Source organism: Rhododendron vialii, chromosome 8a (assembly GCF_030253575.1).
Source record: "Rhododendron vialii isolate Sample 1 chromosome 8a, ASM3025357v1".
Lineage (NCBI taxonomy): Eukaryota > Viridiplantae > Streptophyta > Magnoliopsida > Ericales > Ericaceae > Rhododendron > Rhododendron vialii.
Window position 1 is genome coordinate 11,587,464 of NC_080564.1, and position 16,505 is coordinate 11,603,968.

A 16,505-nucleotide genomic window follows, 5' to 3' on the forward strand; every position below is an offset into this window, starting at 1 on the left:
TTTGCTGGAACTATGAGTTTCTAAAACCACTTTCAACCTGTAAGGTCATTCGCGTCTTGGTTGATAATTTTATAGGCAGCAGCTACCGAAAAATTTCCACTTGGGGATTCCATCCAAGTAGGGTGATCCGGGCCTTGATGGCCCACAGGTAATCTTACTCTAAGGATAGAGCCAATGGTTCCTTGGTCCACGATCTGGATAATCCCATCCAGATTCCATCTATATATACTACAACAAAATGGGGATTTAGGGGCACTTTTAAAAGGGCATTTTTCCAACACTGCCTTATTAAGTTATTAATGAGGCACCACTTCCTAAAGTGCCCCATTTGATTCTACCTATTGCGGCAGTCAACCTAAACACCAAATTTAACATTTTTTTTTATTTTAATTTAATATGATAGGGCAGTTGAAAGTGCCTCGAAAAGCTGGATTTAATAGGGCACTTATCAAGAGTTATAAAACTACGCCGTTTTTTAATAAACTTATTTGTTTCAAATTTACCATTTTTTATTATTTTAATTTAATATGATAGGGCAATTGAAAGTGTCTCATAAAGATAGGTTTAATAGGGCACTTATTTGGAGACATAAAACTACGTCGTTTTTGTAATGAACTTTTTTTGTTTAAAATCAACGTTTCTAATAGGGCATCTTTGCCCACAACGTCGTTCACAGTATGCCGATCTAGACTCCAGATCGATATAGCTTCCTCCTATCTTCTCCTTCAAGCCCTAATTGGTAAACCACCCGAAGAAAGCCAAACAAAAAGAAAGTGGAAGAAAGGCAAGCCTAAAGATAATCCTACTTCTTTATTATTTCAGGTAGTGTAATTTCTTTGCCTTTTGTTTTCTTTATTCCAGGTATTTTTGTACGCATTCGGAACTTGGAACTTTAGGAATTTTATATTGCATTCAAGGTGTTTGTAAGAATGCCTTAAATTATTGCTTTCAAGGTGTTTGTAAGAATGCCTAAATAAAATAAAGAAATATACATCTATATGCTAGCTCCTTTGCAATCTCTAAAGATCGAGGCCTCCAAATCCAACTTTGTTATCGAAAGCATGCATTCCAGCATCCTTCAACATTGAGCTTCACTTCTCCTGCAATAGGTAAAGTCCATTGGCGGGTATTAGCAACATTTTAGCTAGGTCTGGGGTTAGAGGGGATCTAAATGCATCAGTTATCTCCCATGCATAAGATGTGATGGACTTGAAGCCAGTAGGAGAAGTACCAAAAAAAAAAGTAGGAGTATACTGCATGCATGCTCTATATCATCAAACCTTTGATTAAATTGATGATACAATCGGAGATGATGCAATCATAATTTGTATTTCAAATATTTAAAATGATCCTTAAAAAACCATAACACGCATTGTATGAAAATTCATCGTATCAGAGAATACTAATGCTTCGGAGAGTGGTATGTACATGTCTCTTTAGAATTGATTGGGATAATACTTGACTCTTGTCTACTAAAAAAAGTGAACAACATGAAATTCAAAAGCCTAAAATGCACCTTTCATGAAATTAGGTAAGAAACAAACACAAAAAAGTATTAAACCGCTCTTTACCTTATGAATAGTGCCGCGTCAACAGTTATAGTTTGGTCTCTATGGTTTTTTTTTTTCCCCCTCTACTGTATTCGTCAACTTTCAAGAAGAGAAGAATAAATTGGTTAACATGGTCCATTGGCCAGTTTTGTGGTCGGGACATTGAGAAGCATTTTTGTTACGAATCTCCCCTTCAATTTTATGATTGCTGATTGCTTTGGTTGGTTTCAATATTTTTAGCGGTTGTTTAGTTGCCAAATTAGATTAGCACACACTTGTTATAAAATATTATCACATCGGCAAACTCATCACCAATGATAGTTGATTCTCCAACCAAACTCAGGAACTCTCTTTTTGGATGAATTGTAGGACTATTTTCCTAGTATTTGTGAGAGGGGTTGTATTTAAACTCTCTTTTTTTTTTTTGTCCTGTCATGCTTGGGGAATGTGTTTGCATTTTTTTGATTTCTTAAACCTATGGGTATTTCTTTATCCATACTCCATGGGAATATATTATGAACTTCACCAATTTTTTATGCCTATGTGCTTAGCTCGGTTAAATTTATTCATTTCTTTGTTGGTTTTTTAACCCAAGACTCAACTCCCGTAGTCTTTATAAAATTACTCTATAGCATATGTTATCATATCCTTCAAAAAACTATACATATCCCATCTCGTAATTTTTTGTATAGAAATCCGTATGTATCCTACAATTAGTATCGCTTCCTTCGAAAAACTATAAAAAGGTTTGGGGATCTCTGTTTGTGGGAGAATAGGAGATTCTATTTTTCCCACTTAGTTTCCTATGTTCAAAACCTTGCCATTTATTGAAATTCTTGACCGCAAGAGGAACTTAATATACGTTATTTTTATCCATAAACTTTACATGAATATATATGTATTGGCTTGAAAGAGCCAACAGTTTTTTTTTTTGCTTTGCTGAATCTTATTGTTGTGAAGCTTGTAGAACTACATCAATTTTTCATGCTTAAGTCCACCTAACATGAGGCATAAGAAGCTATCCTCCGTATAAAAAATACATTCCAGTTTCATATGAAAGCCCTTACATAGATTATGAAGTTTAACTATGTGCCATAATTTTATGTTATCGTTATGGGATTTGTAGCACGATGGTTTTGTGTTCTTATATATGATACATGACTGTCATTTTTCCTTTTTGTATAAATATCTTTTTGTCCTGTTGCTTAATTATGTTGCCTTCTTGCAGAGTTTTGATATCAGTTTACGGAGAAACGTAATGGATAAGAGTTGGATGTATCAATCTCGGTTGACCAGTGAGTATTTGAACGGAGTAGAGGGATTCTTGAATTTCGCATTCCAAAACGCAAGTATCGATGGGAAAATTGTTTGTCCATGTGTGAAGTGTGGAAATGGCAGATGGGTGACGCGATCTGAGGCAGTAGACCATCTTATATGTGACGGTTTTATCAAGGGTTACACAAAATGGATAGCTCATGGAGAAGCTTTGTCATCTACTACAACAGCTCCAATTCCCACTAATTCTGGTAATGCTTTGGGTACAAATAATAGCATGCGTGAGATGCTGTATGATAAATTCGGGATCTCAAATAGAGATATTGGCATGGATGACGTGCCAAATAATGTAGAGTTGTCGAATGCAGATGCTAAAAAATTTTATAAGTTGGTAAACGATGCCCAAAAACCTTTGTACCCTGGGTGTAAAGAGTTTTCAAAGCTTTCATTGCTCGTTGAACTATTTCACAATAAGTGCCTTGGAAAATGGACTAACGACTCATTTACCAAGCTACTTCGGACGTTCAACAGAGTAATTCCAGAGGGTGAGAAATTGCCCAACTCATATTATGAAGCGAAAAAAGTGTTGGGGGAATTGGGTCTCTCATACAAAAAGATCCATGATTGCCCTAATGATTGCATGTTGTATTGGAAAGAACATATTGATGATACAGAATGTCATGTATGTCATGAACAGAGGTACAAAACCGTTGACAGTCATGAAGGAGCAGAAGGAACCTCAGCGAAAAAGCGTAAAAAGGTCCCCAGAAAGGTTTTACGCCATTTTCCATTGATACCAAGGCTACAAAGGTTGTTCATGTCGTCAAAGATTGCATCTTTTATGAAGTGGCATGATGAGGGTCGCACCAAAGATGGTTGCATGCGTCATCCTGCTGATTCCCCTACTTGGCAGACTTTTGACTTCCAACATAAGGAATTTGCTACAGATTCACGTAATGTTAGACTTGGATTAGCGTCAGATGGATTTAATCCTTTTGGGATGATGAGTAATGTGCATAGTACATGGCCTGTCATCTTGATGCCATACAACCTGCCACCTTGGATGTGTATGAAACAACCGTACTTCATAATGTCGTTGCTTATACCCGGTCGTTCAGCACCTGGAAATAACATTGATGTTTATTTGCAACCATTGATAGAGGAGCTGAAAGAGTTATGGGGGGTCGGAGTAGATACATTTGATTCTTCAACCAATCAAAATTTTAAGATGCATGCTGCCTTAATGTGGACTATCAATGATTTTCCTGCATATGCAAATTTGTCTGGGTGGAGCACTAAAGGGCGTCTTGCATGTCCATCATGCCATAAAGACACATGTTCTTCTTGGTTGAAGTATAGTGGGAAGCACATCTACATGGACCATCGACGATTCTTGGAGGATAGCCATATGTATAGACGAGATAAAAGGTCGTTTAATGGAAAGGAAGAGCGTCGGAAGGCACCTTGTCGCTTAACTGGGTCTATGATACAAGATCAGCTAAAAGGCGTTCAATTTAAGTTTGGAAAGCTAGTTAAGGATAATCCTAAGTTGCCATTCAACTGGAAGAAGCCTAGCATATTCTTCGAATTACCTTATTGGAAAGATAATTTACTGCGACACAATCTAGATGTAATGCACATAGAAAAAAATGTTTGCGATAGCGTGCTTGCAACATTGTTAAATTTGGTTGGGAAATCAAAGGATCATTGGAAGGCACGTCAAGATTTAAAAGATATGGGCTTTAGAAGTGAGCTTCATCCCATAGAAGATGAATCAGGTCGCACATACTTGCCTGCCGCATGCTTTTCAATGACTAAAAAGGAGAAAGACATCTTTTACAAAGTCTTAAAAAATGTAAAAGTTCCAGATGGGTATGCTTCGAATATTTCAAGATCTTTCCAGGACAAAGAACATAAAGTTTATGGGCTGAAGAGTCATGACAATCATATTTTGATGCAACAATTGCTCCCATTAGCATTGCGAAGAGTATTGCCTAAGCAAGTGCGGTCCCCTTTGATTAAATTGTGCAATTTTTTTAGAGAATTGTGTGGTAAAGTTCTTCATGCTCGTGACTTGATCCGTTTGGAGAAGCAAATTGCAATAACCTTGTGTGAGTTGGAAAGGATTTTCCCCCCATCATTTTTTGATATCATGATGCATTTACCAGTTCATTTGGCTACTGAGGCCAAACTTGCGGGGCCAGTTCATTATCGTTGGATGTATCCCATAGAGAGGTTTGTTTTATCTTATAGAATATTTTCATTTTCGTTTATTCAAGATATCTCATTTAATTTTCACTTAGTATTGCCAACTTTTGCTCATAATAGGTATTTAGCAACATTGAAGTCATATGTGCGAAACAAAAATCGTCCCGAGGGTTCCATTGCGGAAGGATATTTGGCAGAGGAGTGTTTGACGTTTTGCTCTAGGTACTTGGAGGATGTTGAAACGAGGTTTAATCGAGTGGGCAGAAATGATGATGAGGGTAGTACTGTTGCTGCAAGGTTGCCTATTTTCTCAACACAAGGACGGCCATTTGGAAAAGTAGTGACAGAAACCTTGGATCAGGAAACGTTAGTGAAGGCACATCAATATGTGTTGTTCAATTGTGACGCGGTAGACAAATTTTCCAAGTAAGAGACTCACCAAAAATAATTTATTTTTAGCTGTATCATATGAAAGTTGTATTTTTATTGCTCATATAATTAACTTGAACGTGCAGTCAACACCAGACCATGATAAGAGATCGAAATCCACGTTTGCGTATATGGGAAGTCCAACGTATGCATAATGAAAAGTTTGCATCATGGTTTGGAAACCACGTAAGTATATTGATGATAAGTACTTCCTTTTTTTCATTCCTTTTAGATAAGCCTTTTTTTTGAAATTTATTAGTTGTTCGAAATAGGTTCAAGACTTGCAACTTGCAGAGGATAAACAGCTTTCTGAAGAGCTTAGAGCTCTAGCTCGGGGACCAGATGATGTAGGGAAGAGATATAGAGGATATCTTATAAATGGTTTCAGGTTCCACACACGAGAAGTTGAGAGGACAAGAAAATTTCAGAATAGTGGGGTAGTTGTTACTGCAACAACAAGAAGTTTTTCAAGTGCTAGTGACAATAATCCAGTGGCTGGTGATATAGCTTACTATGGCGTTTTGACAGATGTTATTGAGCTGAGTTACTTCGGAGGGAGGAAGGTTGTGTTGTTTAAGTGCGACTGGATGTCAGAAGGCAAAAACAGAAGGCCAGATGAACATGGTTTTACTCTTGTCAATTTTGCACGATTGGTACATGCCAATGAGCCTTTTGTTTTAGCTTCTCAAGTACAACAAGCATTTTATGTTGAAGATCCCCTTGACAAAGGGTGGCATGTTGTGATAAAGACAACTGCTAGAGACGCTTTTAATATGAACACAAAGTCATGCATCGATGATGTGGAGACGTATTTGCAGAGTGAGTCATGTGATGGTCAATTGCAAGATGATCAAGGTGATATCAGTTTGGTTAGAGAAGATGTGCAGGGAACAACTGTAGACACTATTGATGCAACAACAGCTCAAGTGGTAGAAGGCGATGGAGTCGAGGGGATTTAGAATCCATTTCTAGATGCTTATATGATGTTTTCAAGGAATGTGTTGCCTTGCCTTTTCTTTTTATTCTTAAAAGTAGATGTTATTTCGAAGACCTTGAATTTAATTTCAGTAGCATAGTGTTTTACTTTTCTAGTTTTTGCAAGACTGTTTAGCTGAAGTACATACTTGTTTTCTCTGCTTTTGTTAAGCACTGATGCATGGTTAGATTATTGCCATTAATTAGTTGTCTAACTTCTCTTGCAGCTTCAAACGATTGAGTTTTATGAAGGTTTTTTTCATGATGTGTCCTTTTCTTCTCGGCTCTTAGTGTCTTATTGATGTATTTGTTTGAGTTGGCATGTAGTTTGTCTGCTGGCACTCTTATGGAAAGTCTATTTTGTTGTACTGTATATGCTTTAGCTGCTATGTCCTGTTAAGCTCAGACTGTTGGTTGCTTCTACTGTTTCTTCAATGGTTACATTTTGAACTTCTGAGCTACATTAGTTATGTATTGGTATCAATATCAGCTTTGCTTATAGTAGCTTGTTCTAGTTATTTTTTGACCTATCCTTGGGGGTTGTCCCATGGATTGTTTAACCTTTTTTAGGGGGCTTGTCCCTAATTGTTTCCGTTGACTGCTACTGATCAGTATTGTGACTGCCTGCTATGGCTATTGCTGTTGTTTTGCTGAAGTTGCTGCTCTGCTACCTGTTTTTTACAGTACTGTTTTGTCTGTTATTGCTTCTGTTATGGCTGCTTGAGGAGTTGTGCTCAAATCATCGACAGCAAAAGGGAAAAGGTTTTGCATGCGACCAATCTTAGCAGGCTAAGCTTTGTCCATGTGAAAATCGATTTGCAGCAAAGATATGTCTGTAGCCTGGTAATAGTGCAAGGATTTTATTAGTGTTAAGTACCCCATTCTCCAATGATTGTTTGATTAATCCTGTGCATCGTGGCCGTGGTACTGTATCTACTGTATGATTTTTGAATGATTGAGGCATTGACACTTGCTAATCTTTGTAGTGATTATTTGTAAAATTATCTTAAACTAAACTTGCTTTTACGCTTGAGCCGCGGCTGTAAAGGATATATACGGTAGGATTTTATGGCCACCAGATGGAGTTCTTCAGATTTATGTAGGGCTTGGCTCTGCTTCTCTATAGTCCATCCAGGTGCAGACGAGCCCGTCAACGATCTCACGTTGATGATCGTTGACGATCCAGGAAGTTCATTCCGGATCTAGGATCCTCCTGGTGGAGCAGTGGGAAAATTGAAAATAATTTATGAATTCTAGTTTCGAAACAATTGAAATCAAACACAATCCATTGATACTGTTTTGAGAATCCAATGGGGCTCAATTTAGGGCCCAACGTAAAAAAAAAAAATTGAAAAAGCATGGTCGGGACGACTAATGATGGAAAATTAGTTAGATTGTACTATCATTAATTAATTCATTATTCTTTTGTCATTCTAAGCGTACAATAAGGACAGGCTTATCTCTACAAATATAAACGACACTCACCATACAAGTAGGGACTGGAGTACCTTATTTAAAAAAATGGTGGATTTTCCACCATAACCGTTGTGAGTCTTACAAAATTAACAGTTCGGATCATCAATAAAAACACGGTAGGGCCTACAACGGCAATGGTGGAAAACTCTAGCGACACAACAATTTTTTCCTTGGTTAAAAAGGGTAGAAAGGGCCCATTTTTATACAATAGAACCATATAATATATATTATTTGTTTCATTTAACAGCACAAGATGGCTTGTGGCTTGGTGGTTTGGTTGTGCCCATAGTGTTTGGGCTACTTGGGTTCGAATTCTAGCCAAATCCCTTTCTAAAAGTGTTTCTTCTGAATTTTTTTTTTATTTCTCATTTGAAACTTATTTGTTTTCTTATTTCTTGTTTGGAACTTATTTTTTATTATTTCTTGTTAGATGTAGGGGAAAATAATACTATTTTGATAAGTTTTTAATTTTACTTGTTATCTTCTAATGTCAAATTTACAAACCAAAGGTTCAAAGCCTATTCACTAACAAAAACAAATAACCGAAAAAAAATTGATAATTTTTTAAAGATAAACAATTGATTTTTTAAAGATATTATTATTTTTAATTAAAAGTCTTAGTTGTTTACTTTTTTTTCTTGAGAAATGAATATAATATGTTATATATTTTTTGATCTTTTTTGATACGATTATTTAGTGGGACCCATCACTTTGCCAAATAGGATCATTGTTGTCTTCTTTGTTTCCTTTCTTGCTAAGAGCAATTCTGTTTTTATTTAAGTTAATCTCAATGAAGTTGGTTTTATGTGATACTTTAAAATGCCTTAACAAAAAGTAATCAACTTTATTTTTTATAATTAAAATCAACATTTCCTAATCAACTTAATAGGGCATCTTTGCCCCTCTACACAAAGAGCAATATCTAAGAATATAATACGTTATATATTTTTTGATCATCTTCGATACGATTATTTAGTGGACCTCAATAACACAAAAAACTACTTCAACAATCAAGGCCGTTGATTTTGTTGTGCTTAATGATTAAATCATTATCATAGAAATTTGGTTCGATCGAATTTAGAAAGCTCCTTGATTGGGATGCAATTTATTTTTTGGATGATAGTTATCGTCCGATCAAATATATAGTGATACCCGATTAACTATATTCTTGTTAAGAATGATGAACTTCGTAATTTGTAAAAGATAGACGGTTCAGATCAAAAAATAAATACTCTGGTGGGGTCAGGGCATGTAATCTAATACGTTAATGCCTCGGGATGCATCAAATGTTGTCTGATTAGGCGGTCGCACATATCCGATGATCTCCGATTTTGGTGACAACGATGGAATCAGTGAGATGTGAAATCCTAATGGTTCAGATCGACCATTGTAAAAATTGAGTTGGTAATGACCTTTAAATCCTATACGTTCAATGTAATTCTTAACAAACTAAGTATTGTGTTGTACTTGAACGTACGTTAGCCATTTGACCGTGATAGAATTATGATGATCCAGATCGTTGCTTTTGTTTTCCTTGTTGATTATATCATTCTTGTAAAAAATTGTCTCAATTGAGTTTACAAAGCTTCTTTATTGAGACACAATTTACTTACAAAGTGGGTTTTTTCTGTCCGATCAAGTGTGTAGCGATTCCCGATTAACTTCGTTATTGGTACGAATGATGTGCTCCATAATATGTAAAAGATGGGTGGTTTCGATTGAAAAAAAAAAACACTCAGGTGGGAGTCGGGTATTGCAATCTAATACTTTAATGCTTTGGAATGCATTAAATGTGATCCAATCAGGCGGTTGCCGATATCCGATAATCTTCGATATTGGTGATTCTAATTGAATCAATGAGACGTGAAATCCTAATGGTTCAGATCGACCATTATTGAAGTGTAATTGGCTGATTAAGTTTAGAATTCGTTACGCGAACGAATTCAACCTTTTTTAATGAACCTTTTTTCCCTTCTTTAAATCAACACGTTTTCTACCACACTACGTCGTTCACGACTGCTAGAAGTTCACTACTGCTAGGGATCTTCCCCTCTACACTACGTCGTTCACCTTCCTGATTGGCGTCCGAACCCAAAAATTTCACCCAAAATTTTGACTCTCCCATTGGCGCTAAAATTTCCCTCTACTCGAAGAAGTCGTGAAATCTGGAAGAAAACCGCCCATTCTTCAATCTCTATCCCCATCTCATTCTGTTTGAAGCTTTCTCTCACACTCAATTTACTGCTGCAGGAAACCAGGTATTTTTTAGATTTTGGTCATACTTTTGCAATAATATGGGTAATTAATCACTATTCTCTGTTAATTGATTGCCAATCAAAACCAGTTTACGTTGAGACGATTACTTAGGTTCTAGTGTTTTTCAGGAATTCTGAAACCTTCTGTCTTTGAGTCAGTCAGTTGGGCAGCGAAAAGCCATGGACCCACGATCGTTAATCATACTATAACAACATGCGTACTCCCAATTACATAAAAGGCTCGGGCGGAACCTAGCAAGTGGGAAACATCTAGAACAAAAATGGATCGCCCACCACATCCAGTTACGCATCCCGTTTTCATAACATGCTGGCCCTCCGGGGAAATCACGAAGTGCTTCATCTCTCCTGGTCCTAGCAGTGACTTGAATGCAGTTGATTGCCTTAAGTGTGGTCCTTTCCTATTCTTTCTTTAAGGGATTCCTGCCAAACATCTCGCCCTACATTTTTTTTTCTTTCCCAGTTGAATGAATAAGAATAATATGACTCTATGTGCGCGTGGACTCTCAATAGAATTCCGAGCAGCATCTCTTGAACTACTTCCATATAGTACCGGGGGGGGGGGGGGGGGGGGGTGGGGTTTGGTTTCATATGCCTCTGCAATTACTGGTATGCTACTTGCGATTACTACTGATACCTTTCAATTTTTGGAAGGTTCTTAGAGGCCTCATCTTTGTGTTATGCTCTATTCATTAACATGTTTTAGGTGATGGCCCCAACAACTCGTAATACTAGACGAGCCCTTTTAGAGTCAGATTCCAATCAGTCACAGGAAGTAAATATGAATGCTGCGGCCATTGTTCAACCCCTTAATGAACCAGGTAAATGTTAAACTTGATCATTTGGTTTTCTTTATTTCTACAAAATGGGGTGAGTTGATAATGTATCTTTCTTGGAGTGAGTTGATTTATATATGCGCTACAAGTTGTGCAGTTTCTTTTTGTCTGACAGTGGCTTTTAGATAGATCACAGTCATCATTCGTATTAGTGCACCATGTACCTTCTATTTCACTAAACTGGTGGTGTCAATATGTCTCTTTTTCTTTCCTTGTTGCTTTAAGTATACTAACTCACTATCTTACCATCAATTAAAAACTGGAATAGGAGAAATTGCAGGTAGCAGGAAAAAAGCCAAGAGAGCACGAGGTCCCACTTTTATGTGTAAAGTTTGGGGCCAGCACGACAATGAGCGCGTACAAGTTTTATTCAACGACAAAGGTCAACCGATTTCCAATAATAGCATTTTGAGCCACTTCTTAGGAACTATAGCAAGAAATGGGAAATATGCACCTCTCCAATATAAGACTTGGCATAAGATGCCTAAAGTGTTCAAGGAAGATATGTTTGCATTGGTACTGGTAAGTTTGATTGTTATGGTGTATTTATTTGGGAGCATATGGTGAGACATTATATCACCCACACTTTGAATTTGGAGTACATCACATCCTTAAAATTTCGGGCTTATTAGCTTGCTAAAGATGATCTTCAATATATTTTGTATCTGTAGCAAAAGTTTGATTTCTCTCCTGGTCACAAGAGATGGATCTTGAAATCACTTTCGAAAAAGTGGAGGAACTGGAAGGCTACAGTGAAGAGAGACCACTACGATTCTGACCTACCCATTGAGGAGCAAATACATAGTTCTCCGGATCGAGTGCAAGCAGACCAATGGAAAGAACTTGTTAAGTATTGGCATGAAGATGCGAAGGTACGAGACATTTGATCTTTACCAATTTCAGTAACTGTAAAATTTGTCCTTAATGATTTTTTTTGTCGTTTCAGAAATTTTATACAAAAAACAAGTCTAGTCGAGCAGGGCAAAATATCATTTATAAGAAGGGCAAAACTCCTTTAGCCATTGTGAGAGAGACTGAGGTAATCTTATAAATTCATAAACTATTTTAATTATCCTAGAATCAAAACTTTATAAGTAGCATGAGATTAAACTTTCGGTATGCTCACAGGCAAAAAACCTCGGCCATGATCCATCACGTGCACATATGTTCCTTACTTGCTTCACAAATGATGGCAAGGTCTCAAATGAGGAATTGAGGGAAAAAATAGTAAGTTTCGCCAACTTCTTTCATACATAAACTTTTGTTCTTAGATTCCGAGAGTAACGTAAACTATTGTGTTCCAGGAAAAAATGAAAGAGCTATCCGAACAAGTTCCTGAGGGTGAACTTGATTCTTCTGGTCCAAATGATGTGTTCTCCAAAGCTATGGGCAAAGAGAAATCTGGAAGTGTGCGCATGTATGGGCTAGGGGTTTGCCCATCTGATGTTTGGGGTGATGTGCCTAGCAGTGGCACATCTTATAGGATGTCAATGGAGTGGAAGACAGAGCTAGATAAAACAAACCAAAAATTGGAAGAGCTAACGAATTTATATTTGCAGAGTCAAGCAAATGGGGCTAACTCCTCAAACACTCGAGTCACATCTCCAAACATTCCAGTTTCATCTCCAAACCAACATATTGGTTTATCAACATCTACTACCCAACGAGGACGTGTTAAGGTAAATAAATTTATTCTACAATTAAGGTTATCTATGAGTATACGAGGTTGTATATGTTTGGTGGATGTTTGAATAGGTCGACGAATATTGAAAGTGAAGAAGCACGGATACAAAAATGGACATGTAGACACTTTTTTAATTTGGAAAACTATGGAGATTGACACGGGAACCACTTAAACGTGTCGGTGCATTAAGTTTGGAGAGGATTGAACCTATAATTGCTGATTTTTATATATGATGGAAAAGGAGTATTACCTTGTGATTTGGAGCTGGAATTCTTACTTGAAATGTTGAAATATATGTTTGTAGTTAATGTAACTGAAATTTCTGAGTGCTGAATTTTTGCTATATGCTGGAAAATGAGTACTACATGCTGGTTTAGCGCTGAAATACAGGTTTATAGTCACTAAACTGACATTCTGAGTTCTGAATTTTAATGGTTATGCTAGAAAATGAGGTTACATGTTGACTAAGTGTTGAGATTCTTACTTTATGTGCTGAAATTGAAGTTTTATACAGCAGTACCATATTCTTTTTGGGCAAAAAGAGGCCTGTCACCCAACCATTTGTCTTCATAGGACTTAGTTTGAAAATCTGAGTTTATGTTGTACTTGAACCTATATGTTGGTCGCCCTTGTCATGCTATTGTAGTAGAATGAGATTCCTTACTTTCCTAACCAAATGTCAATATGATTTTTTCTTATTGATTGATGCTAGGTGGGGGATTGTGTTTATTTCAAGAGTGTAGCCAACCCCATAGAAGTTGTAGGCAAAGGGCGGATCGCTAGTATGGATCCATCTACGGAGGTAGGCGGAGTAGAACTCGGAGTTAATTGGTGTGAGATTCATGTTCAAATCCCAATCATATGGGGCGAGCATTTGATGAGGCCTTATGCAGTCCTTAAGACCGTTGGCGATGCCATTGGTACGCCAATAGCATGGCCTATTTCTTTGGTACGTTTGATGTACAATACTGTCTATTTTCCAATTCTTATTGCAAGACAATGGCTTTTAAAACCGTGTAATTTGTTTTGTTTTGATCAGGTAGTGAGAGATGATGATGATGGCTTTATTGAATGAATGAGATCAGTTGGAAGATGCCTAGTAGATAGGGTTATGTCACAAGAATACTGGTCTTATGGGTTTTGTTTGTTTTGTTACTACTGGTGGTTCTTTTAAGGGTAGGCATTTTATGCTTTGATCTAGAGTTTGGTAAGTTAGGTTTTTGCTGGAAACTTTAGTAAGTTTTTTAGAAGTGAAGTTTGTTTTTTGTTGAAAACATTAGAGTTCTGCTAAAATAGTTTCTATTCAATGTTCTGTGTTTTGTTTTTGGATCCTTGTGAGGTTTGTTTACTAGTAGTTTCTGTTACCCAAATTATGCAACCTAGAGGGGGGGTGAATAGGATTGCTAGTAATAATTACCAATAAAAATTTATCTCTAACAATATATGCAAACAATAAGTATGCAATCAAAATAGAGAGATAGAGAGATAGAACCCGTTTATAGTGGTTCGGTCCGGATTTGTCCACGGTCCGGCCCTACTCCACTTCTCCTCAAGCAATTACTTGAAGGTTAGACTAATCTTTAAAAGATTACAACTTGTAAGTCTTGCGGGTGCTTACAAGAACCGAATGCCTCTAGCTTTCCCGAGGAGCTAGCACAACCGCAAGAATTTTCTCCGAAAACTTCTCAAAAACAATAACACCCAAATTCCAACCCGAATTTGGTCTTCTAAGCTTTCAAGTGTTTGACTCAAACACTCACTTAGGAAATACAAGTATGTGAAGAAGGTATGAAAATTATCGCTCACGACTTGTACAAATTTTCTCTCAAGAATAATATGAAAGTGGAAGAACAATGAGAATTTTTGGCTTTGATCTTTTGAGAATTTGCTCTTGCAATAATATGGAATGTTGTAGCTTGTGTATGTACTCATTAATGAGTTCTTGATGCCTTATATAGCCATCCATATGCTTCCTAGCCGTTGGAAACTAGCCGTTGGAACTAGCCGTTGGAAACTAGCCGTTGGAAACTAGCCGTTTGAAACTAGCCGTTGGAAACTAGCCGTTGGAAACTAGCCGTTGGAAACTAGCCGTTGGAACTAGCCGTTTGATAGAGTGGTCATCCGGGTGGTCGTCCGGTTGTCACAGCTTTCTGTTCAGACAGCCGGCTTGTCAGCCGGTTCGTCAACCTGTGGCTCACAATTTCATCTAAATAAACCGTTAAAGCATGTATTGAGCTCAATAAAGTCTTTGTAAATATAAATCATGAATCCAAGAGACTTTATGCTATATTTCAAGGTCACGAAAATATTTAATTCGGGAATCGACTTTTCGATAATTTTGTATTTGCCGAATAGAAATATCATTGAATTAATCATCAAAATAATTAATAGAGATGCATATAAATTTTCACAAATTATAATGCATACATTTTTCAACAATCTCCCCCTTTTTGATGATGACACAAAATGATAGTTTTTATTCAAGTAGGAGTTATGCCAATCTCCCCCTTAATACATGCACCAAAGCAGTTATCTATGATCAACGAGTAATAGCAATAATCATCAGATCATAGCAAGCAATTTTTTAAATTTGCCCAAAATGGCAAGATAGATCAATTAAAACTTGGCTTTTTCTCCCCCTGTGACATCATAAAAAAAAACTAAAAAGAGAAAAACAATAGGGCCATGGTTCCAGCACCATGCCGCTCTTGCCCTGTAGCACTCTATCTTCGTTCATTGAGAGCTTGGCGTCCTTGATTTTCGTATTCTCGAATAATGGCTGCTACAACGGCAGCTATAATGCCAATCCAATACCACAGAGTATCCACATTTACATTCCATCCGAACCATGGTGGTATTCTCATGGTAAGTAACGCACACAGCAGAATGAAAATAAAGAGTTGCATCCAAATGGTTTGGATAAACAACCTGAACTCTGCTCGTTCGGCATCTCTTTCGTAAAACTCAAACGGTAACCCTTGCGGTAAGTTTGCCATTGCTCGATTTGGAAGGATAGAGATTTGGAGAGATTTAGGCCGAGAGAGAAGGAGAGATAGATAGATGAGGAGATAGAGATTGTGTTGTTGAATTTATAGAGTATGAGATTGCCGAATTGTTTGAAATGGGGCGCCGAATAGAGATAGGATAGGGGTGGCGCCGAAAAGAACAAGAATAGGGGAAGAAAATTGTGTTCGGGTGTTTATTGTTGTGTCCCCTTAATACATGCTCCCCCTAAAAGAGAGCTTTTTAAAGAATGCGAGGGGTATTACCGAGAATGATTATCCCTGCAAGCTTAGAGACAAGAAATTCATATTGGCGAAGTATATAAGAGACAATTTAAGCACTAAGCCATGAAGTTCATACAAACTAAGTGTAACAGACTTAATAAATCAGAGTTAGCAACGCAAAAGCTTGAATAAGTCTCAACCTCACGGTTGTCCGGTTGGACATCCGCTTGGACATCCGACTGACAAATGCAGGTTAAGTCCAGAAATCGTTTAAGAGGAGTAACATTAAAGACCATAAAACTGATTTTCTTCATACCAAACACAGGAAAATGAAACATATGATAAAATGTTTGGAGGGTGATTTCTTTATCAAGATCATTTGTACTCTCCATCAAGTATGATATTTACGAATTCAATCAACTCAACATTGAATCCAAAAAAAAAACTTTTGACATCAAGAACACAACTTTTTCATAAATGATTAGACATGCCGAGTTCTCGTCGAATGAAACAAAATTGTTCTTCACCAAGGGGTTTTGTGAAAATGTCCGCCAATTGCTTGTCGGTACTAA

At 37.1% G+C, this 16,505-nt stretch overlaps 3 protein-coding genes across 5 annotated transcripts; 2 read left to right on the forward strand and 1 right to left on the reverse strand.

The window, feature by feature from the left end:
* Positions 1-16,505, reverse strand: part of LOC131336616 (geraniol 8-hydroxylase-like) — a 71,061-nt gene that overhangs the window by 20,523 nt on the left and 34,033 nt on the right.
* Positions 2,474-6,652, forward strand: LOC131336613 (uncharacterized). The gene is made up of 4 exons (XM_058372521.1): positions 2,474-5,060; positions 5,154-5,459; positions 5,549-5,648; positions 5,735-6,652. The coding sequence occupies exons 1-4, from the start codon at positions 2,701-2,703 to the stop codon at positions 6,419-6,421; spliced, it is 3,453 nt and encodes a 1,150-aa protein (XP_058228504.1). The 5' UTR covers positions 2,474-2,700; the 3' UTR covers positions 6,422-6,652.
* On the forward strand, positions 9,993-14,057 carry LOC131336620 (uncharacterized). 4 transcript variants are annotated; one of them, XM_058372528.1, is made up of 9 exons: positions 9,993-10,171; positions 10,893-11,007; positions 11,291-11,544; positions 11,694-11,894; positions 11,969-12,061; positions 12,151-12,249; positions 12,327-12,701; positions 13,419-13,655; positions 13,746-14,057. In XM_058372528.1, exons 2-9 carry the CDS (start codon positions 10,896-10,898, stop codon positions 13,779-13,781), a joined length of 1,407 nt encoding a protein of 468 aa, XP_058228511.1. In that variant the 5' UTR covers positions 9,993-10,171; positions 10,893-10,895; the 3' UTR covers positions 13,782-14,057. The 4 variants fall into 4 exon arrangements, with proteins under 4 accessions (XP_058228511.1, XP_058228512.1, XP_058228513.1 ...); XM_058372529.1 differs by having other exon boundaries at positions 10,021-10,171; positions 11,294-11,544; XM_058372530.1 differs by having other exon boundaries at positions 10,021-10,171; positions 11,303-11,544.